We start from the raw sequence: 26,562 nt of genomic DNA, 5'->3' as shown, positions 1-26,562 counted from the left end.
TAGAATTTTATCGGAAAACGGCCTAACTCGCGGCCATTTCTCGGCCACTTTTTCGCCGAGAAAAAATTTTATTATCATTTTGGCTTGAAATTTTTTTTACTGGGGTAAATAATTCGATTATTTTCGATTGAATTCTATTTCATTGTTTTAAAATATTAATTTATTTAATGCCGTAAGAAGGACGGCAGAGTTTGAATTTAATATTTGCTATTTACTATTTTTTATTTGCTATTTGCTACTTGCTACTTAGTAGCATTTTCCAAAATTTCGATATCGGAAAACAATTTAAACGTCAGAAAATAATCATAGAAATAGCAATGAATTTTATGATTATTCCCTTCCATCATAGCATTCTTAGCAATAGTAAATAATCTATTTCATTGTTTTAAAATATTAATTTTTTTTTTTTTCTTTTTTGAAGCATCTTTGTATTTTAGTGGAGTAAAATGACCATTAGAAAATTTTCAGTTAAAATAGATCAATAAACCTGACAACTGATCGTATAACGGATAGATAAAAATGATTAACACAACAAAGGGAAACGGGTGAGAATGGCGAGGGTGAGACCTCGACAGGTCTCGTCAGTTGCCTTCTCTCCATTCATCTCAATGTCTTTCTCGACCCTTTCTTTTATGGGGGTGAACCTTCACAGGCTCGGGGTAGCGTCTGACATCAGAAGCTTCGGATCTTAAGATGCCCAACTAGTAAAATGTTCCGCAAACTTACGGGAATATTGTATACAACTCATCCGTTCTCAATGTTCTCAAAATAATTTTTTTCGAGCCATTCCCCTTGTCAGTTAAAAATTTCGGTGCAATCAATTTATCCTGCAACCTCATTAATTTTTATAAAAACATGTAACATGTAATTAGGAAATCGAAGTAAAAGTAAAAATGTGAATTAAAAAAATGCATAATAAACTTTCATTTTTAGTCGTGGATTGCGGTAAACCCGATAATATTCTTCACGGTGATTACACTTTGACCTCAAATGCAACTTACTATGGTGCAGCAGCACTTTATGCTTGTAATCCGAATTACGAACTCGATGGATTTGCTCGAAGACAGTGTCTCGAAAATGGTACTTGGAGTGCAGAAACGCCAGTTTGTCAAGAAATATTATGCCAAGACCCGGAACAAGTTTCCCCGCTTTCAATTCAAGTATCAACTCACAGTATCGGTGGCGTAGCACATTACAGCTGCCCACGGGGTTATTATATGGAAGGCAATGACACAAGAGTTTGTTTACAAAATAGCTCTTGGAGTGGATTTATTCCTGCTTGTTATCGTAAGAATTGTTTTTTTTTCTTATTAATGCTTATAGTTGAATAAAAATATAATTATTTTATGTGGTTTATAGCAATGGATTGCAAGCAGCCGAGAGCAATTGAAAATGGTAGAGTTATCATTGTGAACAGCTCAACTTTGTATGGTGGAGCTGCTGAGTATCATTGCTTGCCACTATTTGAAAGGGTGGGGCCATTCCTCAGGAAGTGTTTGGACACTGGATTGTGGAGCGGCGAAGAACCGAGATGTGAAAGTAATTATTCAAATTTTTAATCATTTTGGGGGGTGGGTTAACGTTATCAGAATAGACTCAAAGTTGGCAGAAATTTTTTGTTGTTGTATGAACATATTTTTTGGCGGGAAGGAATGAAATTCAAAAATAATGGACACCTATAGTATATTTACACCTTGGGCAGTAAATAAGAAAGCCTCAGATCTCATGTAATTGTTGGCCGAGGCGAAGCCGAGGTCAACAAACATGTGATCTGAGGCTTTCTTATTGACTGCCCAAGGTGTAAATACTATTTTTCTCCTCGACGGAGGCGGAAAGCGGAAACTTCGTTTCGCACAGCGGGAGAAAAGTTGACGCTTTTCGCCCGGAGGGGAGAAAAATATTTTTTTTGTCAACAATTTAATATTTTGGTTTTTAAATTTAATTCTTCGTATAACTTGGAAACTATTTGGCCGATTGACTCGTAAATTTAATCAGTAAATTTTAAGTTAAATAAAACAAAAATATTACGCACTTTCCCAATAATGACTTAATGATAATTTATTTGAATATTTCGCTTGTTTTTATTTTTAAATTTTCTATAATATACTTGTTTTTTATTTTTTAATTTTCTAAGTAATGATGTAATGGAACTGTCCGAACGGAGCCGAACCGTATTAATTTTTACGCCTTACTTTACTCGCGTGATGAGAAAAAGTCTCATGGATTTTTAAAATAAATCTTTAAAAAATATTTATTCTGTTCGAAATAATTTTTAAATTTCAAAAGAAAGAAAAAATTTCACTAGGTCATTCCATTTGAAATTACTTAGAAAAAAATATTTCAAGTCAAGTGAGAGAAAAAAACTCATAGCGTGAGTGCTGAAGGGTTAAAACGTCGAGATCTAATAAAAACTCGATTTTCAAATGATGAAAAACCGTAAATTTGAGTTTTTTGACTTAAATGGATACGAAGTAAGTCAAGTTAACCAAAAGAAATTCAAAATCAAATGTTTTTTTCAATTAATTTTGACTTGCTGTTGACAAACTTGACTATCTTACTATCCATTTAAGTCAAAAAACTCAAATTTTACTTGATTTCGTCTCAGCTGACAAATATAAGTCAGAAACGTCGAATTCCAATTATTTTTTTTTACCTGGGTTGAAGAAACTAAATTTACAATTTCATTTATTTAACTATTAATATATTTTTATTACAGTGATTTCAAATGAAATAGCAGAAGCTCAAGGTGTTGGTACAAGCGTTGGAATCGGAGCTGGAGTTATTATTTTTATTTTATTAATTCTTGGATTAGTTTACCTAAGACTGTAAGTTTAATTTTTACAGAACTATCTAGTATATTTTTATTTATAAATTTTTTTTTTACCAAAGAATTTTAATAATTTTTACAGACGTAAAGCAACACCAGTAAAAAATACTGAAAATGTTCAAGCAGCAGAAAGGAAAGAGGATCAAAATGCTGCTGTTATGTCTTATTCTAGTTTGAATGATAACACGAATGGTCGGATGTATGAAAATGTCCCAGAGGACGGCCTTTATGATAGTCCGTACAGCGGGACCGGAAGCACGTATGGGTAAGTTTGAACATAAAAAGCAAAAGATTATTAATTTCTAATTAATTATTGATCATATTTGATAAATGATAAATAATTAAATATTTTTCTAGATACAGTGGACAAAATGGGAGGCGAACTTACAATAGATCTGGCCATTACGAAGTAGAACCACCTCCTAGAAATGGTATCACTATTAACGGTGTTACCGTTCGATAATTAAATTTGTAAAAATAAAATTTATTTAAATGAAATAATTATTTTTATGGAACAAAAAAAAATAAATAAAAATTTTAATTATTTATGAACCATTACACCGAAAGATTTAAATAAAAATAAGTGTATATAATTTTAATTTAAAAAAAAACTAAAGGACGTAATTTATTAGTTTTAAACAAACAATATTTTGATGTTTTTCATAATTATTTTTTCGATCTTTACGGTCGAAATTTGTATTATTATTGTATATATATATAGTGTCTTCGTTATTATTTAGATTTATTATTCATAAATTTGATATTAATTACTGATAAGAAATAAAGTAATATTACAAAATGATGACTTGGCTTTTGTATTTACAAACTTTGTAAAATTATATTATTCTTTTTCACTATCCGAAAAATGGAGATAAATCCAATATACAGACACCTTGTAACCAATAGGAAGAACAAGTATAATCAAAGCAACACTTGTAACCTTGCTGAGGATGGCACTGAAAGAAAAAATTTTATTTATTGCCAAAAGTTTTTCCATTTTCAAGTTTGACTGTTTTATTATTCTTCAATAAACATAAGAAAAATTTTTTGTATTTCTATCAGAAAAATTTTTTATAAAATATTTAATAAGATTTAGATCTCCAAAGTCCAAAGTTATTATTTTATTTTTAAGAAACGATTCTTTGTAAAAAAAAGTCCTGATCCGCAAGTTGATAAATTTGAAATTTCAAAAATTATAAAGTTTAGTAAAAAATTCAAATTTCGCGGGTCTAAAAAAAATTCCATTATTTTTCAAATGCAATACTTCCGGTTCACAATCTCAGGTCCTTTTTCATAAAAAGTAAAATTTACTATGAAATAAATTTATTAAAATTTTACGTGAGTTTTTGCATTTTGAGTTACAGGTCAAATTTCAATGTTTTTGTTTTTTACATTTTTAGTCGTTACTTCATATATTTATTTTTTTTTTTAGTGCTTAAATATAATAATTAGATACCCATTTTCCTGGACATCCTCCGCTAACTGTTCTGCTCAAGATGACAATCAATGAGAAAATTGATAACAATAAAATTATTTTAGACATTTCGTTTTGTTCTGCTACAATATCAAAAATTTTTTTATAAAGAATTTAAATAAAAAAACTTTAACTACTATTTAATAAAAAGATTTGTGGAGAATTTTTGATCGTTGCCAGACTATGTACTGAACTTGAAACGGGTTCCGTCCTAATTTATAAGTGAATCTATCATCTGTGTTATCTTAGCTCGCGCATTTTTTTTAATCTTTGTCCCAACCAATTACGTATCGCAGATTTTGATTCCTTGACATCTTGATCTGTATCATAGAAGTCAACTACTAATAGTTGATTGTTGATGTGGCAAGAACATTATGTAAATTATCGTTTAGATTTTTCTGATGATTCGTTGAAATTACATCAATGTAAATTCAAAATTGCCGACAAAAGTTTCCCATACGAAAAAATATACATCCAGGAATATACATACATACAGGAATATATATACTAGTAAAGTAGCGGGAGTGAATTCGAAGTGATTACGGATTTTATTTATTTCGGAGTAATCTGGATTTTAGTTCAACCCGTATTCACTCCGAATCAGAGTTTTAAAATTAACTTCCTTTAGGAGTTTATTTCATTTCAAACCGGAGTTTTAAAATTATAATGAATCGATTCCTTCGGAGTGAATTTTCCTGCAAGAGCATTAAATAAAAATGCACAGTCATCCGCTCCACATTTACTCCGGATTTAATTCACGTCTATCGTTTATTGATACGCGCCCATAAAAAAAGAACAGATAAATATTCCTTTAGAAAAGCATATGCAAATTCATCCGAAAACACCATATTGGAACCCCCATAGGAATCTAGGCTGAATTCCCAAATGGATTTTTTTATAGAGTTATTTTAACGATCGAACACCACAATATAATTATTGTGTTTTATATTCAAATCTAAGTGTTACACTGTAAACGATCCGGAGTGAATTGGGAGTGAAATAAAATCCGAATTCACTCCGCCACTTGGAGTTCCGGAGTTTTAAAAAAAATCACTCTGCATGCGGAGTGAATTGGGAGTTTTTTATAGCGAAGTGATCTCGGAGTGACGCGGATTTTATTTCACTCCCAATTCACTCCGGCCCAGAGTTTTAATACTTTTAATCCGCATTCACTCCGCGAATTTTTTACAGTGTATGTTGAACTGAGAGAAAAATTTATTTGAGCCAAATAAGATTTGTTTCAGGTAAATAAATCCCATATTTGAATAGACTTAATCAATATTGATAATGAATAAGTATATACTTATTTGAGACAAAAATATGGATCATTTGAATGAAATAATGAATTTGTTTATAGTTAACAAATCTGTTTTTGAATGTTAGCATTGTTTGCTACAAACAAATATATATTTGAATGAAATAAATGATTTTGTTCAGTTAAATAAATCTATTTATTTGGCTCAAATAAATTGTTCTCTCAGTAAGACGTCTTACAATATAATATGATCTATAACTGCAATTGATAAAAAATAAAAATAAATTTATTAAGATAAGAACAATTAATTTTTTTTGTACATAGTCAGTTTTATGCTCACTTCCCCAACGCAAAAATAAATGTATATCAAAAGATCGAAGATTGCGACATCACAACAGTAATGGTCTTTATTCGCGTTCAATGTCCATGTAAGGTAATGAATCATACGAAAATTTTCATACGTAATCATTACCATAATATATGGTAATCATTACTATAATATTATAGTTACCATTACCACAATGTTATGGTAACGGTTACCATATTATTATAGTAATGATAACTATAATATATATGGGTGCCGTTCCTATAATCAACATTTCAAAAAAACCGGTTACCATGCATTATGGAAACCAATCCCATAATATATTGTAATGGGTACCATAAATTTCTCTCCGTGTAGTTGACAAATACAAGTCAGAAACGTCGAATTCAAATTATTTTTTTTTACCTGTGTTGAAAAAACTAAATTTAAAACTTAATTTATTTAACTATTAATATATTTTTATTACAGTGATTTCAAATGAAATAGCAGAAGCTCAAGGTGTTGGTACAAGTGTTGGAATCGGAGCTGGAGTTATTATTTTTATTTTATTAATTCTTGGATTAGTTTACCTAAGACTGTAAGTTTAATTTTTACAGAACTATCTAGTATATTTTTATTTATAAATTTTTTTTTTTACCAAACAATTTTCACAATTTTTACAGACGTAAAGCAACACCAGTAAAAAATACTGAAAATGTTCAAGCAGCAGAAAGGAAAGAGGATCAAAATGCTGCTGTTATGTCTTATTCTAGTTTGAATGATAACACGAATGGTCGAATGTATGAAAATGTCCCAGAAGACGGCCTTTATGATAGTCCGTACAGCGGGACCGGAAGCACGTATGGGTAAGTTTGAATATAAGATAAAAAAGATTATTAATTTCTAATTAATTATTAATCATATTTGATAAATAATAAATAATTAAATATTTTTCTAGATATAGTGGACAAAATGGGAGGTGAACTTACAATAGATCTGGCCATTACGAAGTAGAACCACCTCCTAGAAACGGTATCACTATTAACGGTGTTACCGTTCGATAATTAAATTTGTAAAAAATAAAATTTATTTAAATGAAATAATTATTTTTATGGAACAAAAAAAAATAAATAAAAATTTTAATTATTTATGAACCATTACACCGAAAGATTTAAATAAAAATAAGTGTAAATAATTTTAATTTAAAAAAAAACTAAAGGACGTAATTTATTAGTTTTGAACAAACAATATTTTGATGTTTTTCATAATTATTTTTCGATCTTTACGGTCGAAATTTGTATTATTATTGTATATATATATAGTGTCTTCGTTATTATTTAGATTTATTATTCATAAATTTGATATTAATTACTGATAAGAAATAAAGTAATATTACAAAATGATGACTTGGCTTTTGTATTTACAAACTTTGTAAAATTATATTATTCTTTTTCACTATCCATGAAATGGAGATATAGCCATTACACAGTTACCTTGGAACCAATAGCCAGAACAAACATAATCAAAGCAACAGTAGTAACCTTGCTGAGGATGGCACTGGAAGAAAAAAATTTTTTTTATTGCCAAACGTTTTTCCATTTTTGAGTTTGACTGCTTTATTATTCTTCAATCAACATACGAAAAATTTATTATATTTCTATCAAAAAAATTGTTTATAAAATATTTAATAAGATTTAGATCTCCAAAGTCCAAAGTTATTTTTTTATTTTTAAGAAATTATTCTTCGTAAAAAAGTCCCGATCCGCAAGTTGATAAATTTGAAATTTCAAAAATTGTAAAGTTTAGTAAAAAATTCAAATTTCGCGGGTCTAAAAAAAATTCCATTATTTTTTAAATGTAATACTTTCGGTTCACAACCTCAGGTCCTTTTTTATAAAAAGTAAAATTTACTATAAAATAAATTTATTAAAATTTAGTGTGAGTTTTTGCATTTTGAGTTACAGGTCAAATTTCAACGTTTTCATTTTTTACATTTTCATTTGTTACTTTGAATATTTTTATTTTTTCTTAGTACTTAAATATAATAATTAGATACCCATTTTCCGAGACATCCTCCATCACTTGCACTGCTCAAGATGACAGTCAATGAGAAAATTGATAAGAATAAAATTATTTTAGACATTTTGTTTTGTTCTGCTACAATATCAAAAATATATTTTATAAACTAGCAAGTTTACGTAGAATAGTACGAAATTTTTTTATAAAAAATTTAAACAAAAAAACTTTAACTACTATTCAATAAAAAGATTTGCGGAGAATTTTCGATCGTTGCCAGACTATGTACTGAACTTGAAATGGATTCCGACTTAATTTATAAGCGAATCTATCATCTGTATTATCTTAGCTCGCGTATTTGTTTAAATCTTTGTCGCAACCAATTACGTATTGCAGATTTTGATTCCTTGACATTTTGATCTGTATCATAGAAGTCAACTACTGATAGTTGATTATTGATGTGGCAAGAACATTATGTAAATTATCGTTTAGATTTTTCTGATGATTCGTTGAAATTACATCAATGTAAATTCAAAATTGCTGACCAAAGTATCCCATACGAAAAAATATACATCCAGGAATATATACTAGCAAAATAGCGGGAGTGAATTCAAAGCGATTACGGATTTTATTTATTTCGGAGTAATCTGGATTTTCTTTCAACCCGTATTCACTCCGGTTCGGAGTTTTAAAATTAACTCCCTTTAGGAGTTTATTCCATTTCAAACCGTAGTTTTAAAACTATAATGAACTCCCTTTCGGATTGAATTTTCCTGCAAGAGCATTAAATAAAAATGCACAGTCATCCGCTCCACTTTTACTCTGAATTTAATCCACGTCTATCGTTTATTGATACGCTCCCATAAAAAAAAGAACAGATTTATATTCCTATAGAAAAGCATATGAGAATTCATCCGAAAACGGCATATCGGAACCCACATAAGAATCTAGGCTCGATTCCCATATGGATTTTTTTATAGAGTTATTTTAACGATCGAACACTACAATATAATTATTGTGTTTTATATTCAAATCTAATTGTTATGTTGCACTGAGAGAACAATTTATTTGAGCCAAATAATATTTGTTTCAGACAAATAAATCCCATATTTGAATAAACCCAATCAATACTTATTTGAGACAAAGATATGGTTCATTTGAATGAAACAATTATTTGTTTATATTTAGCAAATCTGTATTTGAATGTAGCACTGTAGCGCCATTTGTTTGCTACAAACAAATATATATTTGAATGAAATAAATGATTTTGTTCAGTTAAATAAATCTATTTATTTGGCTCAAATAAATTATTCTCTCAGTAAGACGTCTCACAATATAATACGATCTATAACTGCAATTGATAAAAAATAAAAATAAATTTATTAAGATAAGAACAATTAATTTTTTTTGTTTTTATGCTCACTTCCCGAACGCAAACATAAATGTATATCAAAAGATCAAAGATTGCGACATCACAACAGTAATGGACTTTATTCGCGTTCAATGTCCATGTAAGGTAATGAATCATACGAAAATTTTTTTCCCTTGTATAGAATTTCGCTGAGATTTTAAATTTTAAACTTTTAAATTACTCCGATATTCAAATCTTCAATACCAGAGTCAAACCAAAAAATTTTATAATAATTACAATTAATATTTTTTAAATTTTCGAAAACGTAAACAATATTATTGTTAATATGAATAACAATCATATATATAAATACATTTCTAAAATGTACATACATGTGGTAATGACCCAAATTAAATAAAGAGCGCGCCTGCTGCTCTGAGCTTCAAAATTTTGCCGCCAAGCGCCGCTCGTATCGCGGGTGTGGTAGTGAGTGGGGGAATCTGTGGATTGAATCAGTGACGCGAGTGTATCATACAGGTTTAGACGTATATATATTTTTATATATTTCACTTTACGTCACCTTATTTTATTTACAAATGTAAGTATTTTAATTTAATCAGTTCTTTAGTATTTTTTTTTTAAATATTTAAATAATTCAATGAAGTTTTTTTGTTTTGGATTTAAATATTATTTTACTAAATATTTATGGTGAATTGTGAAAGTAACCGCCATTGTACTTATATATAGTTAGTTTAGTCCATGATACAAAAAAAATAATAAAAATTCCACCAGTGATTCACTGAAAAATATTTTTAAGACCTTGAGGAAATTAAATTATTTTTTAAAAATTAAATTCAGAAATTGAAGTTTAATTATTGATGTATTTATTTAAATATTTATAATGTTTTATTATGGTGAATTTTTAATGAGTAATTGAATATACAAATTTGAAAAAAATTGTTTGAACATAAATAATTTTTTTAATTGAATTACAAAAAATCGTGTTTATCCAATGAGTCATTGATGAGCACATTTATGTACTTAATATTTAAATATATCGAAGCAAAACCTCAGTTTACTTTCTTTTGTATTCATTCGAAAGATCGTTAAGTAATTGGTTGAAAAGAATTTGTAATTAATTTTTGTTTCGTAGTTTGAAAAAATTGTAATGGAAATAATGAACGGCTGTCAGTTTTTTTTGTTTTATTATTAATAGAAGAAAATTTTTAAATTTAAAAAAGGGTGAAAAACTTCGTGAGCTATTTTTAATCTTTGTAAAATAAAAAGAAAGGAACGGAAGCTGATTGACAACTTTTTTCTTACATTTTACGAACAAACGAAATTTTTTAAAATAAAAGTCTAAAAATGGATTTAAAAAACGTTGGGAAAAGTAAAAACTTGTTCTCTGATTATTTTATGGACAAAAATTCTAGGATCGAACGCTTCGGAAACGGAGTGAAAAAAGTTTAGAATAAAAAATTTTTAGTCAGTTTTTTTTTGTACTTTCAGTTCTAAAATAATTTCTAAAAGGTCATCACTGTTACGTTTAAAACTTCGCAGTCAAAAATTTTTGAGTTTTTTCGAATGTTTAATTTTTTATAAAAGTCAAGATTTAAATTAGGACACATCTGACAGTTTTAGTGTTTTTTCAAAAAAATTACTTGTGATCGGTAGGAAATTTTTAAAAATATGCCCGATATGAAAAAGATTTTTATTTATTTATTTAAAAGGAAAAAAAAAATTCGGCCACTTTCAGTATTTTCATAAAAATTTAAAATTGTTGGACGTTTGCTATTTCCTGTATCATTTAAAAATATAATTTAAGTAATGGAATAAATATGAGCGCGTGTGAATGTCAGCAAATTTCACTAAATTGGTGATACATCAAAATTCATAAAATTAATCAGCACAAAAAAAGTTTTATTTTATTAAAATCATCAATTACTTTTATCTGAAAAAATTCAAAAATCATTTTTCAGTTGTCGTTTTTTCGAATTAATATTTTAATGTTGTAACCTAAAATTTGTTTACGTTTTCAGACACGTGTTCTGATCATATATTTAAAAATACCAACGAATTATCTGTAATTTTTTATATCAAATAAGAAATAAACATTTATTATTTGTTATTAATTAAAATATTATTAATTTCAGAAAATGTCTGCCAGAAAAACAGCCGGTCGTCGTGCAACGACTAAAAAACGTGCTCAGCGTGCAACATCAAATGTATTTGCGATGTTTGACCAGGCTCAAATCGCTGAATTTAAAGAAGCATTTAATATGATTGATCATAATCATGACGGATTTATTGACAAAGAAGACCTTCATGATATGCTTGCATCTTTAGGTAATAATTAATCCTTATTCCAACAAATAATGCATTTAACTTTGATAGATTTCTTTAAAAGACAATAAAAATTAAAATAATAATATTTTTAAACAGGAAAAAGTCCTACTGATGAATATCTCGAAGGCATGATGAATGAAGCACCTGGTCCTATTAATTTTACAATGTTTTTAACATTATTTGGTGAAAGACTTCAGGGAACAGACCCAGAAGATGTTATTAAAAATGCATTTGGTTGTTTTGATGAAGAAAACAACGGACATATTAATGAAGAACGTCTTCGTGAGCTTCTGACAACAATGGGAGATCGGTAAATTATTTTTATTAATTTATTTATAGGGTATATATGGGTATTACGGACGCAGAAAATCTTTTTACATTCTAACCTATATAAATAGTGTGTAAGGTAAAAGACCTAATACCTGACCAGGGAACTAGTACTCGATCAGTTCATGTATTTGTATAAATATATGTAGTAAATACAGGCATACATATATATGAGTGATCAAGTACTAGTTCCTTAATCGAGTACTAGTTTCCTAAACGAGTATTAGTTTCCTAATTGAGTACTAATTCCCTCATCGAATACTATTTCCCTGATCGAGTACTAGTTTCCTAATTGAGTACTAATTCCCTGATCGAGTACTAGTTCCTTGATTGGGTACTGGGACTCTTATCTTACATGGAGTGATCGAATACTAGTTCCCTGATCGAGTACAAGTTTCCTAATCGAGTATTAGTTTCCTAATTGGGTACTGATTCCCTGATCGAATACTAATTCCCCGATCGAGTACTAGTTTCCCTGATTCAGAAATCTAATTTGGAATAATTCAATCCATGCTAAAGTGTATATCTATGTATAGTCAATTTTGCCAACTTTGAATTGTTTCGGATCGTGTTTAAATTATTTCAAATTAGATTTCTGAATCAGGGTTCCTAATCGATTAATTTAATTAGTTCCTTGATCAGGTACTGGGTCTCCTACCTTACGTCTGGTTGATTAAGTTGTTTCTTATCATAATAAATAAATAATGAGTAAAATAAAAAATTGGTAATAACATAAAAGTAAAGAAAATTTAAAAAATGATAATATAAAAAAATATATAAATAATTGCAATAAAGATTATGCGAAATTGGCTTTAAAAGAATCTCTCAGTGGAATAAGTGTTAATTTATCATGAAAGTTTACTTATAAAAGTACTAAAATTAAAAATTAATACTTATTTTATAAATTTAATGAATTATCTTATGAATAAGTTTTATTCGTTTTTTTTTGTCTGCCTTTCTATCTTACCAATGTTACTTTAACATTAGTTAAATAGAAAATCAGTAAGTGAACTTACTGCCCTTTTCTTAAGTACGGCAGAATAGACACATAACTTTTGTACCCGCGGTAGTGCATAAATTTGAAATTTAAGAAAAATGCTCTTTTCTCACCTCCGAGCGGAAAGCGTCAACTTTCGTCCCGCTGTGCAAAACGAAGTTGCCGCTTCTCGCCTCCGTCGAGGAGAAAAATAGTATACACTCCTCGGGAAGTAAATAAGAAAGCCTCAGATCACATGTTTGTTGATCACAATTACATGTGATCTGAGACATTTCTTACTTTACTTCCCTCGGTGTGTAATATACTATTACTGGTTCCATGACAACTGATCCCCGACAAGTAATCACACGATAATTGATCCCATTGACAAGATCATAAATTAATTAATTACTATGACTTGAGTAATTAAAATTCATTGTTGTAAATATAAAAAGTTAAATTATGTAAATTAGTTGTTGATAAAAATCAATTGACGATCAATTGATGATGGGATCAATTTGTAGAGATCACTTGTCGTGGTATAAAATTGTTGGGATCAATTGACGGCACACCCTCTTTACTAATTAAAATAAAATTTTATCACAAATATTTTTAGAAGTTTACAACAAATTGAACACCATAAAAAAAAATTAGTACTGTATCTTCTACTGAATTTTTAAAATATGCGATCATAGTTTACCTGACATCCGAAACGGCTGTAATACTCACACTTACCCTATTTCCTTAATACTTCTTTTTTATTATTTTCAATTTACTAAATATTTTTTTTATCTCCTCAGGTTCACTGATGACGATGTCGATGAAATGTACCGTGAAGCCCCGATAAAAGGATCAATGTTTGATTACATTGAGTTTACTAGGATTCTGAAACACGGAGCAAAAGACAAGGATGAACAGTAAAAATATAAAAATAATAATTCAAGATATTAACTATTTATCTTTTTAACTTTTTTTTCAAGTATTTATGAATTGATAATTATTTCCATGAGTTTAAACTCTGATCGTATGGTTTTAATGTGAAAAAACACGTATGCAAAGAAAAGCGCTTACGTATTTTTGTTACTTAATTTTCAGAATTTAAAATGCATTTTTTTTTCTTTACTTTCTTTATTACTTTAATGTTTAAAGAAATGAGTATTTAATCTATTCCAGAAATTTTTTTTTACGCATTGTAATGCCATAATTTTTCTTATTAATTTTAATTATTAATATAGATCACTTAATTCGATTAACGGATACTATTGTAAATTATACATATATATTATATATTATATATCTAGCTGTCATATAATTGGCATTTGTATTTTAATATATCAAGAAAATATCAAGACTAAATTTATTTTTTGTGTATATTATTAAATTTATTTCCATTATTAATTTGATTTTTTAAAAAATTGTAACGGGTTTTAAATTTTTTATTATCATTATTTTGTTTTGATTACTGATGAGTCAATTAAATTTTTATTTTTTCTTCACTTTGCAAACGTCACACTGTAAAAAATCGGGAGTAAATTCCGAATGATTACGGATTTTATTTAAATCTGAATTTACTCCAACACTCAGAGTTCCGAAATTTTATAAAAAAAATTACTTCGCATGCGGAGTTTTTTGAGCGGAGTGACTTTGGAGTGAACTGGATCTCATTTAAATCTGCATTCGATCCGATTTGGAGTTTTAATATTAAAATAAATTCCCCTTCGGAGTAAATTTTACTTCAGGGGAATTAAATAAATACAAAGTCATCCACTCCGAATATAGTCCACGGTCACTCCGCAAATTTTTTACAGTATACGGACTAATAATTTGTAGTAAATGATTTTTATTTCATAAAACAATTATCCGTTTAAGTTTTCTATTTTTATTTATAGTTTTTTTTTAACGATAAGTTAATTATAATTAAAAAGTTGCATCGACTACTACAGTTACGAAGTTAATCTTTATTACTAATTTCATGGGTTTTATTTCATTATATAGCACTCCTATAAAACTTAATTTATTGCTCTCTACAATAAACTTTTATCTATAATTATTCTTATACGATAAAAAAACAAACCACTAAATATTGATTTAAAAATACCCGCGTAATAAAATCGTGGAATTGCGCGCGCAATTCATACGTCGCAGTTTACAAATTTATAAAAAAACATTACGTCGTTATTAAACTTTAATTTTATAATTTTAAAAATAATTATTTCTCTTGTTATAACGTGAATATTACGTAGAAAAAAAAAGATTTCTTGTCTCAAGAAAATTTTTATTTTCAATTTATAATTCAAAAAATTTCTTAGGTCAAGTAAAAATTTTCTTGAGGCAAGTAGAAATTGTTTTTTGTCAAGTAATCGTTTTTTTCTGTGTAATAATTACTAACAACAAATTAATACTTGAATACGACATCAATTATTTCAAGTGAAATGTCTAATTAATTAAAAAAATTATTAAATATGATTCTTGACTGAAGAAATCATTTACTTTTCCCATTTCTTTTTCTGCTCAATGTATACAAACAACAATCACAAATTATAAAAAAAAAATATTTGAAAAAATTGCACCTATAGTTTTCTAAATTTTCTACACGGGCATATTTTTATTTTTCTTTTTTTAAAAATTAAATCGCTGAAATAAAATCCGACAATTTTTAATTGTCTGCTAACTTATGAGGCTGAATGTAGCAGACATCAGACTAATTTAAAATTATTAATTAATAGAGTAAACAATTAATAAAATAAAATTTTAAAAAATGCGCATTTAAAAAATTTTGAAATTAATAAGTGCATTTCTATAAATTTTATTTTATTAATTATTTGCTCGATTTATTAACAATTTTAAATTTATCTGATGTCTGCTACATTCACACTCGTGTTAACTTCAGGATCATCAGAAAATCAACAATTTTCTGACTTTTTTTTTCAACCAATCAATTACCAAAGAAAAAAACGCCAAATATGTACATGGAGATGTCAAATATTTGTTTTTATAATTTGTCGTTTTGAAAAAAAAAAACCGAAAATTATTAGACGTCGGCGAACTTCAGTATCATAATAAAAAATAAAATCAAATTTGAATAATACTGAAGTTAGCTGACGTTTAATAATTTTTAGATTCTTCTAATAACTACAAATTTAAAAAAAAAAAGTTTTTTAAAAAATTGCACTTCTAGTTTTTTAAATTTTCTACATGTGCATATTTTCATTTTTTTTTTTTTTCTATAATTGATATCTTGAAAAAAAAATTCAAAAGTAGTTAATTGTCTACTAACTTCAGGATAATTAAATTTATGACACTGAAGTTCGCCGACGTCTAATAATTTTTAGATTCTTCTAAAACCTACAAATTATAAAAAAAATGTATTTGAAAAAATTGCACTTATAGTTTTTTTGAAAATTTTCTACATGAGCATATTTTCATTTTTTTTTCTGTAATTGATTTGCTGAAAAAAAACCTGAAAATTGTTAATCGTCAACTAACTTCAGCGCATGAATTTGAATTGTCAAAAAAAAATTGACCAACTTCAGATGTCTAATTACCAAAAATTGAATTAAAATAAAAACAAAATATTTACAAGTTGAAAAATATTAAATTCGCGCTTGCGCGTATTTTATTACATGGCCTAGTGTATATAAAATATAAGCCAGTGTAATAAAAAGGGGAAATACACTAAAGCGTCGGCGTGGATTTGCGTCTGCGCATGGGCTTAGTACTCCAATAGAGCCGCAGTATCGCTTTCACATTTCGAGAGTACAGTACGGAAATTAAAGTGTCCTGATCGTGTCTTGTCCATCGAGGGCGGCTTTATAAAATCCCATATACATATATATCTATATATATATATATATACATATACATTTAAACGTCCATTTATAAACACAATTTTCTTTAAATCCCTAAATAAATTCACTTATGTGACACAATGTGATTAAAATTTAAACAAGTAGTAGTGCAATAATATAAATAATTAGCAATGTCGATTATTTTGGTTGCTATGGCAACGTTAATTTGACACGGACGAAAAAACAATATCCTGTTGCAGACAGAGAAGAGAATTCTCCCGAGGACGCTACAAAGCGCGTCCGGGACCTTTCGACCTCTTCCTTTTTTTAATTTTACTCCTTCATTTTTTTTATAATTAACAATTACGTTAATTTACTTGTCTTTCTAGTCGATAAATTTAAATTTAAATTAAAAATTACCCTAGAAAAATTTAAGTGTCAATTTAATAAACGTCAAATTTTGATCCTTGGATTTAAATTTTTAAAGGCTCAGGATAAAGTCATGGGATCCAAATGTGTCGATGTTGTAAATTAAAATAAAAATGGATTTTTAAAAATGTGTTGATAAAAATATAAATAAATAAACGTGTAGATAAATAATATAATTATATGTAAATACAAAAGTTTTATAAAGTGAATTTGTTTTTTTAAAAATAAGTTTTTTGTTAAAATTACGAAGTGGATTTTCGTTCATGGCCAGATGACAATCAGCTGTTGATTATTGTAGGTAAGTTAATTGTTGAAGTAAAAATTTATTGTTTTTTTCATGGCACTATCGATGTCATTAACAATCGAGTGATAAGAATTGCCACGTGACTTAATGATAAATGCGCTAGTACTTAAATAATAGTAGACACTTTTTAAGTTATCAGCGGTAATCATTTTTAATTTTTTATCTTAATAAAATTAAGATGTTTTATGGATTAGTTTAGTGGTAAATATATCTTGAGGGTGTTTATTATCGATGTCGATATCGATATACCTCGAAAGCCATAAATCGGTATTCAAGGCTAGAGTATTTTACGCAGCCATAGTTCTGTTGTATTATCCAATATTTATAGCTTGGAAAATAACGATACCCTACATATACATTTTACAGTATTAAAGCTCTCTATATTTACTTACATTTACTTTTAAAGCTCATTTTTATTTTTATTTTATTTTTCAACATTTAAATCTATTTATTTAGTTTTTACTTTGCTAATAGAAATACAAAATTTTATGATTCTGAAGTCAGCAGACAATTAAAAATTTTTGAATTTTTTTTTCAATAATTTAATTTTAAAAAAAATAAAACTAAAAAAATGCACAGGTAGAAAATTTAAAAAATTGTATGTGCAATTTTTTAAAATATTTTTTTTTGGAAATTTATTGTTTTTAGAAAAATCCAAAACCTATTAGACGTCCGCTGACTTCAGTATCATAAAATTTTTATAACACTGAAGACGGCAGACGTATAATAATTTTTGGATGTTTTTTTCGATATGATAAATTAAAAAAAAAAAAATATTTTAAAAAATTTCATGTATAGTTTTGTTAATTTTCTACATGTGCATTTTTTTAGTTTTTTTTTTTTGTAATTGATTTATTAAAAAAAAAATCTACAAATTGTTAATTGTCTGCTAACTTCAGAATCATGACACTAAATTATTTTTTTCTTAAAAGAAAAAAAAATTCTTGTCAAGAAAGTGTTTAATTCAAATTTCCAGTAAATTTATTCAAAAAAAAAATTACTTGAGTTGTCATTGTTTTATTTAAGATACTTTTTCTTGATTCAAAAAAGTAATTCTTGTATCAAGCGATGACTTCATTGTAAATTTTCTCTAGAATAATTTCTTAGCTCAAGTATGTCTACCCTTCAAATAAATTTATTTTTATTCTCATTACCATGCATTGAAAAATTATTTTTTAGTAAATTTGCTACTGTGATTCAACAATTAATTTTTTGACCCAAGGAAAATTATTTCATTAAAAAATTATTATTATTATTTTATTAAAAAATTTATTAGAAATTTCAACTAAAAATTTTCTTAATATGAGAATTAATTTTTTTAAATTAAGAAATTACTAATGTATTGACTCAAGAAAATTTTTTTTAAAGGAAATTTTATTTCTTAATTTAATCCCATGATTTTTCGTTGGTTTTATTCCAATTTCCTGAGTCATCTACAGTAGAATATAATCCAGTAAGAAAAAAAAATTTCAAGTATATATGTAATATTCCATAACAATAATAATAAAAATTTATTGAACTTAAATCACAACATTGATCATATATTTAAACTTAATAAAATATTTTACTAAAATAAAATTTATACTTATATCATATTAATACCAACAATTATTTTTTAAAAGACTAAATGTCACGGTAGTGTGCAAATATTCACGTGTTAACTTGCTGTAATAAGATCCAGAGTTGTATTAACGAATCGTAGCAGTTACATAATAAATGTATATATGTATAAAAATATATATCTCCTTTCGTGTAATACCACAAAAAAGTGAATAACTTTTTTTTAAATTAAATGAAATATAATATTTTATTAAGTAATTAATATAAATTCATTGATCTGTTAAATGTAAATTTAAAAAAAAAAATTTCTGCTATCGGATATTTAAAATAAATAGAAAAGTTAATTATAAATATATCAATTATAATTATAGTTGTTAGATAAAAATGATAAATTTTTAATATGAGGTATTGATAACCGGTTGATTGATCATATAGGCATTGGTTTCTGACCACTTCCGGTTAAACTCATTGCTCTTCACGACCTATTTCTAACAGAGACATTTTATATTATATTCAATCACTGGCACTTTAGTTTCACTGCCAACATAATATTATCAGCTCTTAAATATGAATATATATATACCATAATTTTACAATATAAATATATGACCTAGTGTTGTAACTACAACTGTAAGCTACGAGTTACATTACAGTACTATAATTTTAATTAAATATTATTTACTACTTTTTTTTTATAACTATAAGCTCTGGTCAATAAACGTATAGTTATTGACAACAAGTATTTATTTAAATATTTAAATATATATGCAGTAAATGTATGTATGGATAATATAATCAAATAGATACCGGAAAAAAACGCGAGCTGGATTCTAGGGCAATCAAGTATATCTTCGTGACTAATATCATTAAAGATTTTTTTTACACTGCCTACGACCCTCTTTAATTTTATTTCACCGTAATCCTTACAGAGCCGTAATTTTTATATCGTGCTTGCGTATAATTATTCACGTGCATTCGTGACTAATTGGTAGTAAATTGTTAGAATTACGAATTTGTGTTATCATGCCATTGGTATTGATATTGATGTTGGTATTGGCTTTTTTTTCTTTTAATAAATAGTAAATTGTGTGACAAGGGGTAAAACAAGACGAATTTAGACCGGGGTGAAGTTGACTCCCCGCAGGCGAGTGCTGACATCACCCGCAGTCTGAAATCGTGTTTCATACTGAGTTACACACTAGATTTTTCATGATTACCTGCATTGGAACTTAAAGTTGCAGTGTCAGCAATCGGAAACAACTTAATTTAAGAACAATGGTGTGATTAACTATTATGGTAAATGTAAATTGTGATTTACAATTTATGAATGAGCAGAAAAAAACAATAGCATTTATTACTTACACTAATTTTTGTAAAACTTGATCACAGGCAGGATTGTCAGTTAGATAGAGGAAATTAGTGAACTGAAATTACTGATAAATCAATGAAGTATCAGAGCTAAAGAGAGTGAAACTGTCTTTCAGTGGCAGATACATTATTTGGTTCTTCCTAAGGGTCGAAAATATTTGGTTTCTGCCGGCTGACTGAAGACATTTCCAATTTAAGCATTCGCTAATAATTGATCGTGGAATTGGGCTGAAATTAGCTTATGCTGACTGGGTGTACAGACACTGTAACTTGAAATTTCGATGTTGGTATCATGAAAAAAATTGATTGTGAATTAGTGGAGTGAAAAACAAACCTTTTTTTGTATCTTAATAACTTAATAATTATGATTGGCGATATTGCATTTTCCGTGTATGAAATAACTTCTAAAATTAAGACAACTCTGAACTTAGAGTTGATTATTTTCTGAACTTCAAAAAATTTCAAGCGTAAAAAAAATTTTTCAGCCTCCTGACCTCATTCTTGAACAATTCTGATAAGAGTCAAAAACCGTTCATAATTGGTTTTAAAGCCTTTGTTTTTTTTTAACGTATTTCCAACCAGGAAAATTCTCTAATCGAATTACTTCTGCTTCGAAAATCCCGGAAAATTTACCTAAAGTGTACTCAGTTAAAAATTTTCTTTAACTCATTCATTTTTTAAAAATTTTAGAAATGATCAACCCTAAGTTTAGGTTTGTCTCAAATTTTAGAAGTTCACTATCATCTTTTTGTTAAAAAAAAATAATATCACTTCAGTTACAATAGAATTCCAAATATTTATTAATTTAATTTTAAATCAGGATAACTTTGATGTAAATTTGGCTAAATTTTACAAAATTTTGATCAAGTATCAAAACTTCCGGATAAATGGCGCCAATATTCAAATTTAAAAATTAGTGAGAAACCTCAAGATAAATTTTCTTTTCTTAAAAATTTTGTTTTACTATCAAATTTACCCAAACTTGAAAAAAAAATTTTCACTCCACCCTATTGAGAATTCAAAAATATGAAATTTAGTTCTTTTAATGATTGTTCAGTATATATATATATATATGTGTCAGATAATATTGACATTTAAATTATACTTTTGAATGAATAGATTTGCTTATAATTTTATTTCCATTTGATTTTTTTTTTTTCGCTTACAATAAATTACTGAAATGATTCATCGCGTGAATACACGTGAACATTTTGTGAGTATGACTAATTTGTTATAGCCATGAGGGCGTACGATTCGTCCATATGCAGCTTTAAGTTTATCCATTATATTAAATACAGTATTGTGTATATAGTTATAGTTATATTTCTTGAGCCCCAAGAGACTTTCATTGTAGTCGTTTCTGGATTATCTAAATTACACTCGTAACTTTGATGTATTTTTGTACATCCGTTCTTATTGTTACGTCCAATAATATATGACTTTAACAAAAATATTTTTTTAAAGTTTACTCGTAAATTTGTTCCATCATTTTTTTTAAATGTTAAATATTTCAGATAAATTTTCTGTATAAGAAAAAAAATTAGTTAATATTTTTTTTAATAAAAAACTATTATAATTATAATTAGTAATTTACCAAAAAAATCTTTACTTAATTTACGTATTCAAATAAATAAAATAAAAATAATTTCCAATCAAAAATAACTTTTTTTAAATAACGTCAACATTTTTTAATACAAAAATATTTTCTTTCCTGATGAAAAAAATAAATAAATCTCTTTTTAAAAATATTTTTTTTCCCAGGGTAAAAATAGTCATAAATATTTATATAAATTTTTATTTTTAAAATTACAGTTAATTTTTTTTTTTACTACAAAATAAAAAATATTTTTTGTATATAAGTCATGTTATTGAAAATTTTTCAAAAGCTTTCTAAATAAATAAAATTAAAAACAAATAAATGCCTCTGACAAGGACGTGAAATATCTACTTCTGTCAAAAGTATACAATTATCTCAAAGCCGATGATGAAATCCCCGGGCTATTCTCCCCTAGTTTCCCGTCACTTATTCTGAAAAGTTTTACTACCCTCTGTCGTTTACTACCCTCTCTAGAGAACTTTGAGCGTTGGCGTTCATCAAAAGTCTTGTTCTCTCCATTCTTCTTTGTAATATCGATTTTTATTTCCTTTATATTTTATCAATACCAATCATTTAACATACAAACAACGCAATTTTAATTTATATTTTTTTAAAAACTAAATTAATAATTATTATTATTGATGATTAATTGCATCTGCGGACATTGAACGTAAACCCACTTGAGACAATACTGCTCGCAATTCACATACTCTCGAGCTTTGTGGAGTATTTTGCCACCACAAAGGCACAGAATTTCACTTTCAACCCTTTTTTATTTTATAATTCCATACACAAACGATGGAAATTAAGTTATAAAATAAAATAAAATTATAATGCAATAAAATAAAAGATATCTTGACATTTTAAAATGCAGAAAAATTTATACATGTTTCCATTAAAATACTGACATTTAACTTGACATTTTTAAATTTATTATTTTAAAAAATATAAGAAAATTTATACAGACAGTTTTTAAAAAAATAAATTTTACTTTGAATATTAAATATATAAAATATTTCATTATATTTTTAAAACTAGTTTATCAAAAAATCTAGGCCACGGACGTGGTCAACATAATGATATGCAATGACTCGGTTTATATTTTGAGATTACACTTGAAAGTAAAGTAAAAACAAAAATAAAAAAAAATAAATTAGTAATGATCTCAGGCGGTTGTCATGGACATGCTGTCAAAAGTCTGATGAGAGGATAATTCACAATAAGAGATGGGTGCGCAAGGATATTTGTTAGATAATATTCTGCGCACGCGCTGTATTGATTATCCCTCGTATCAAACCAACACACAAAACAGACTATTCCCATTGGCGTAGTATAGCTCTCGTGGATTCATCCCTTTATGATATAAACTATATAGCGATTGCGAATTTACTATTTTACTACATACTATACTCCCCTTTTGGGCTTTTATAATCCTTCGTCATTCCTTTCGTAGTAACACGCAATTCGTCGGCTTCCGGAATAAAGAATTCCTTGATTTTACCCCAATATCATTATCATAGTAATAAATACCTAATAAACGTAAATTCAAGCGTTTTATTATTTTCAAGAAAATAAAAGTCAACCCGAGGCAAAATGGAACACTATGTTTTAAAGAAAAGAAAAATGGTCAAGTTGAACAGCCTGCTCAGTGCGAAGTATTTCAAATTTTTAATAAAAGCTGACTTTTAGGTAAAATGAGTCACGATTGTAAAGATAAAATTTTGCTGTTTAAATTCCTGCCCTGTTTAGAGGGAAGAAAGTCGTTATTTTCTTTTATGAGAAAATAATTGATAAAAATTAACGCATGCGCCATTCTTCCCACAAACAGAGGCACGAATTTAAACTTTCAGATACAGATCTGGGGAAAAATAGTGTACACACTATGGTGAAAGGGAAGACGTCCTATCCACGTGTTTGCCATCCTCGCGGGTCGGAATGTCCTACTTTTCTCCCTTGGTGTGTAATGTACTAATTACTAAAAAGTTTTAAGTAACCACACTGTCCAAAGTGATCAACTTACCCTTATTTTTAAAGGAAAATAATTTTTTTTTATCTCAAAAATGGTGGGTCATTTTGCTTTGTTCCTTAGCTTTTGATTCCAAATGCTAAAAATTTTCATTTCTCATTTTTTTTTCATAGTTAATTCTATTAATAATTAATTAATTAAGAATACTTTCAATAAAACAATGAATTGCCCAAGAAATGAATTTTTTTATTAATTCAATTTTTTATTCCAAGGCACAGGCCAAATGGCAAAGTATAATCATACAGATCAAACAACAATAATACAAACAATTTAAATCAGTCATCCAGACAAAAATACAGTAGATTATGAGCAATATAAAGTTCAACGATACGCCGTTACAAATTTTATTAATTAAAATCTAAATTTAGTATGTACCTGAAGATCGGAACGTTTCTCGTGGAACGAAAATAAAAAAACGAAATGAAAAGCAAAAAATCTACTGGGTCAAGATTTTTGAAATTTTTCGCTTAGGCGCTAGTATCAGTCGAAAATTGCAACCACCCCCAATTACCCCCTAAAGTCAACTTTAAGCAGTCAAATTATATAAATTTTTTCATTTTCGTTGCGCGAAAAACGTTCCGATCTTTAGGTACATGATTTAGTAGATAATCATACATCTTATTCGTAAAAATCTCAATACTGCCTGATGGAATTAGATCTAGGTCCTTGCGAGGTACTGCTAGACCTACGTACTGTAGAATGTGATAATATCCAGAACCTATATGGAAAAAAAACTAATCAGTAGCAGCTACTGATTATTTTTTTTCGTGTAAGAAGACTTAATGAGATTCTAGTCAGTATAAATTTAAAAAAAAAATTTTAATTGACTTTTTCAAGTTCATAATTTGAATGAATAGTGAAATTTTCAAAATTATGAATTATTTACTCATACGTTGACTTTTTAAATATTGAATGACAGTTTGAGATGAAAATTAATCCAAATTAATTATAAATTAAATAGAAAATTTTTCACATTAAAAAATATAAATGTGCGTTGACAATTTTAAGCCAGTGCACTAAAAACTGTAAACGTAAAAAATTACTTTTAATTTTGGCAACTGACCTAGCTCAATGTACTACTAAATGTTTGAAGAATGTGAGTGTGGGTGATGCACTACTTGCATTTGTGTCAAAAAATAATTATAATTAATCTCATTTGTTACTGTAATTACTCATATAATTTTTGCTAATCAGCAAATTAAAAGAAATTTTTCGTTAAATATTACAATGACGTAATTTAAAATATTAAATTTATAATTTATCTGCTAAAATAAAATTACAGTTATCAGAGTTTAAAAATTGTTGAATTTAATAATAAAATGACAAAATAAATAATTAAACATTAAACACTGTAATCTTATGATGTCAAGGAAACTGAAATTTAATTCGGAGATATTTAAGTGTGAGTAGTATACAGTAGAGTGCACCGACCTGGCGCGTCGAAGCGCGATCAAAATAACTGACTACATAACTATCTACTGCTTTTCCGTATACCGAAACATTACGAAAATGCCTTAAAATTTTTTATTTTATCGTGTTTTTTTTTTTTTAACGAACCGAAACATTCTTTAAATAATTTAAAAACAATTAATTATAACAGTGGCGATAAATTATCAATTGATATAAATTAATTAGACGGGCTTTAATAAAATTCACACAAGTTATATGTAGGTCATGTGAAGATATATAAAACGATTAAAAAGTTTTATCAAATTAGTGGCATGATACTGCGGGAGTATTGCATTTAACCTATCTAATTACTCCAATTGACTTTCTTGATCCGCCCACGTATTTCGTCAATACAAAACTACGTACTTTAATTTATATTTCTTGTAGTGACTTCCGTGTTATGAAAATAACTTAAGAATATAAATTTTTTTTTATTTTTCTGATGCTATTTTAGAGAAAATTCATAGATTAAATTTTTAAAAATGTATATAAAATAAAGGCGGGCAAAACGGGACTGGATGGACCAAACGGATCACCTCCAAAATTTGGTAAAATTTTTTTTTCCAAAATTACTTTTAATTGTCATTTACAATTATCATCATTTTGATGTAATGTTGAGTACCAAAATTTTTTTTTAAATCTTCATTTACTACAACAGTATTGCAAATCTCTTTTTTCACGTAGATTAGATATAAACAGTTTTTTATAATCAATTTCGTGAAATAAAAACAATAACAATAAAAAAATTTTAATTGTTGCAATCTTAACTGTATAACTTCCATTTTTTTCAGTTTTTATTCTTTACATGTTTTACATTACATAGTCTTTAGATTACGTTGCAAGCAATTTAAAGTCCCTATTTTTTTTGGATAAATATTTTATATATATATTTCTAACAAACTACTCTAAACTTTTTCGGACCATGTTTCCTGGTCATCTTTTTTTTTTCTACTCCATATCGCATTAATAGCTATCTGTTCTCATCTCTTTTTTCCATATTTTTTGCAAACCACGGAGTGTTTTTAGTGGGCAGGATTGCAGACAGGTGGCAGTCTGACGGTTATGTGGAACGAATCCCACAGGTCAATGCGTTATATCAACTTGTGAAAAATAATTCATTTGCTCTCTGAGGGATTCGAACCTGAGCCTAGTCAGTACTTGAGTT

General features: G+C 27.4%; 3 protein-coding genes and 2 long non-coding RNA genes across 8 annotated transcripts in view; 4 read left to right on the top strand and 1 right to left on the bottom strand.

Moving 5' to 3' along the window:
* Positions 1–3,327, top strand: part of LOC130673080 (sushi, von Willebrand factor type A, EGF and pentraxin domain-containing protein 1) — a 57,887-nt gene extending 54,560 nt beyond the window's left edge. The window contains exons 15-19 of one of the 2 annotated variants that reach the window (XM_057477989.1): positions 934–1,287; positions 1,360–1,539; positions 2,717–2,825; positions 2,910–3,092; positions 3,191–3,327. In XM_057477989.1, coding sequence (XP_057333972.1) covers positions 934–1,287; positions 1,360–1,539; positions 2,717–2,825; positions 2,910–3,092; positions 3,191–3,290 — 926 coding nt within the window. In that variant the 3' untranslated portion in view covers positions 3,291–3,327. Of the gene's footprint in view, positions 1–933; positions 1,288–1,359; positions 1,540–2,716; positions 2,826–2,909; positions 3,093–3,184 lie in introns of both variants that reach the window. The other variant, XM_057477988.1, reaches the window with a different exon arrangement.
* Positions 3,328–5,863: 2,536 nt separating this feature from the next.
* Positions 5,864–7,338, top strand: LOC130672816 (uncharacterized). Its single transcript, XR_008990774.1, has 4 exons — positions 5,864–5,989; positions 6,350–6,458; positions 6,544–6,726; positions 6,819–7,338. It is a non-coding gene; the product is annotated as an uncharacterized LOC130672816 (long non-coding RNA).
* Positions 7,187–9,121, bottom strand: LOC130672815 (uncharacterized). Its single transcript, XR_008990773.1, has 2 exons — positions 7,917–9,121; positions 7,187–7,417 (listed from the first exon to the last, which is right to left on the bottom strand). It is a non-coding gene; the product is annotated as an uncharacterized LOC130672815 (long non-coding RNA).
* A 2,259-nt stretch (positions 9,122–11,380) lies between these two features.
* LOC130674043 (myosin regulatory light chain sqh) lies at positions 11,381–13,939 on the top strand. Its single transcript, XM_057479315.1, has 3 exons — positions 11,381–11,573; positions 11,670–11,883; positions 13,677–13,939. Exons 1-3 carry the CDS (start codon positions 11,384–11,386, stop codon positions 13,795–13,797), a joined length of 525 nt encoding a protein of 174 aa, XP_057335298.1. The 5' UTR covers positions 11,381–11,383; the 3' UTR covers positions 13,798–13,939.
* A 2,646-nt stretch (positions 13,940–16,585) lies between these two features.
* Positions 16,586–26,562, top strand: part of LOC130674040 (location of vulva defective 1) — a 55,405-nt gene continuing 45,428 nt past the window's right edge. The window contains exon 1 of one of the 3 annotated variants that reach the window (XM_057479314.1): positions 16,586–17,391. The gene's annotated coding sequence lies outside the window, so the exon portion shown is untranslated. The remainder of the gene's footprint in view (positions 17,392–26,562) is intronic. The other 2 variants (XM_057479312.1, XM_057479311.1) reach the window with 2 other exon arrangements.

Source organism: Microplitis mediator, chromosome 8, assembly GCF_029852145.1.
Source record: "Microplitis mediator isolate UGA2020A chromosome 8, iyMicMedi2.1, whole genome shotgun sequence".
Taxonomy (NCBI): Eukaryota; Metazoa; Arthropoda; class Insecta; order Hymenoptera; family Braconidae; genus Microplitis; species Microplitis mediator.
The sequence above is the reverse complement of the archived record's forward strand: the minus strand, read 5'-3'. Positions and strand labels throughout refer to the sequence as shown.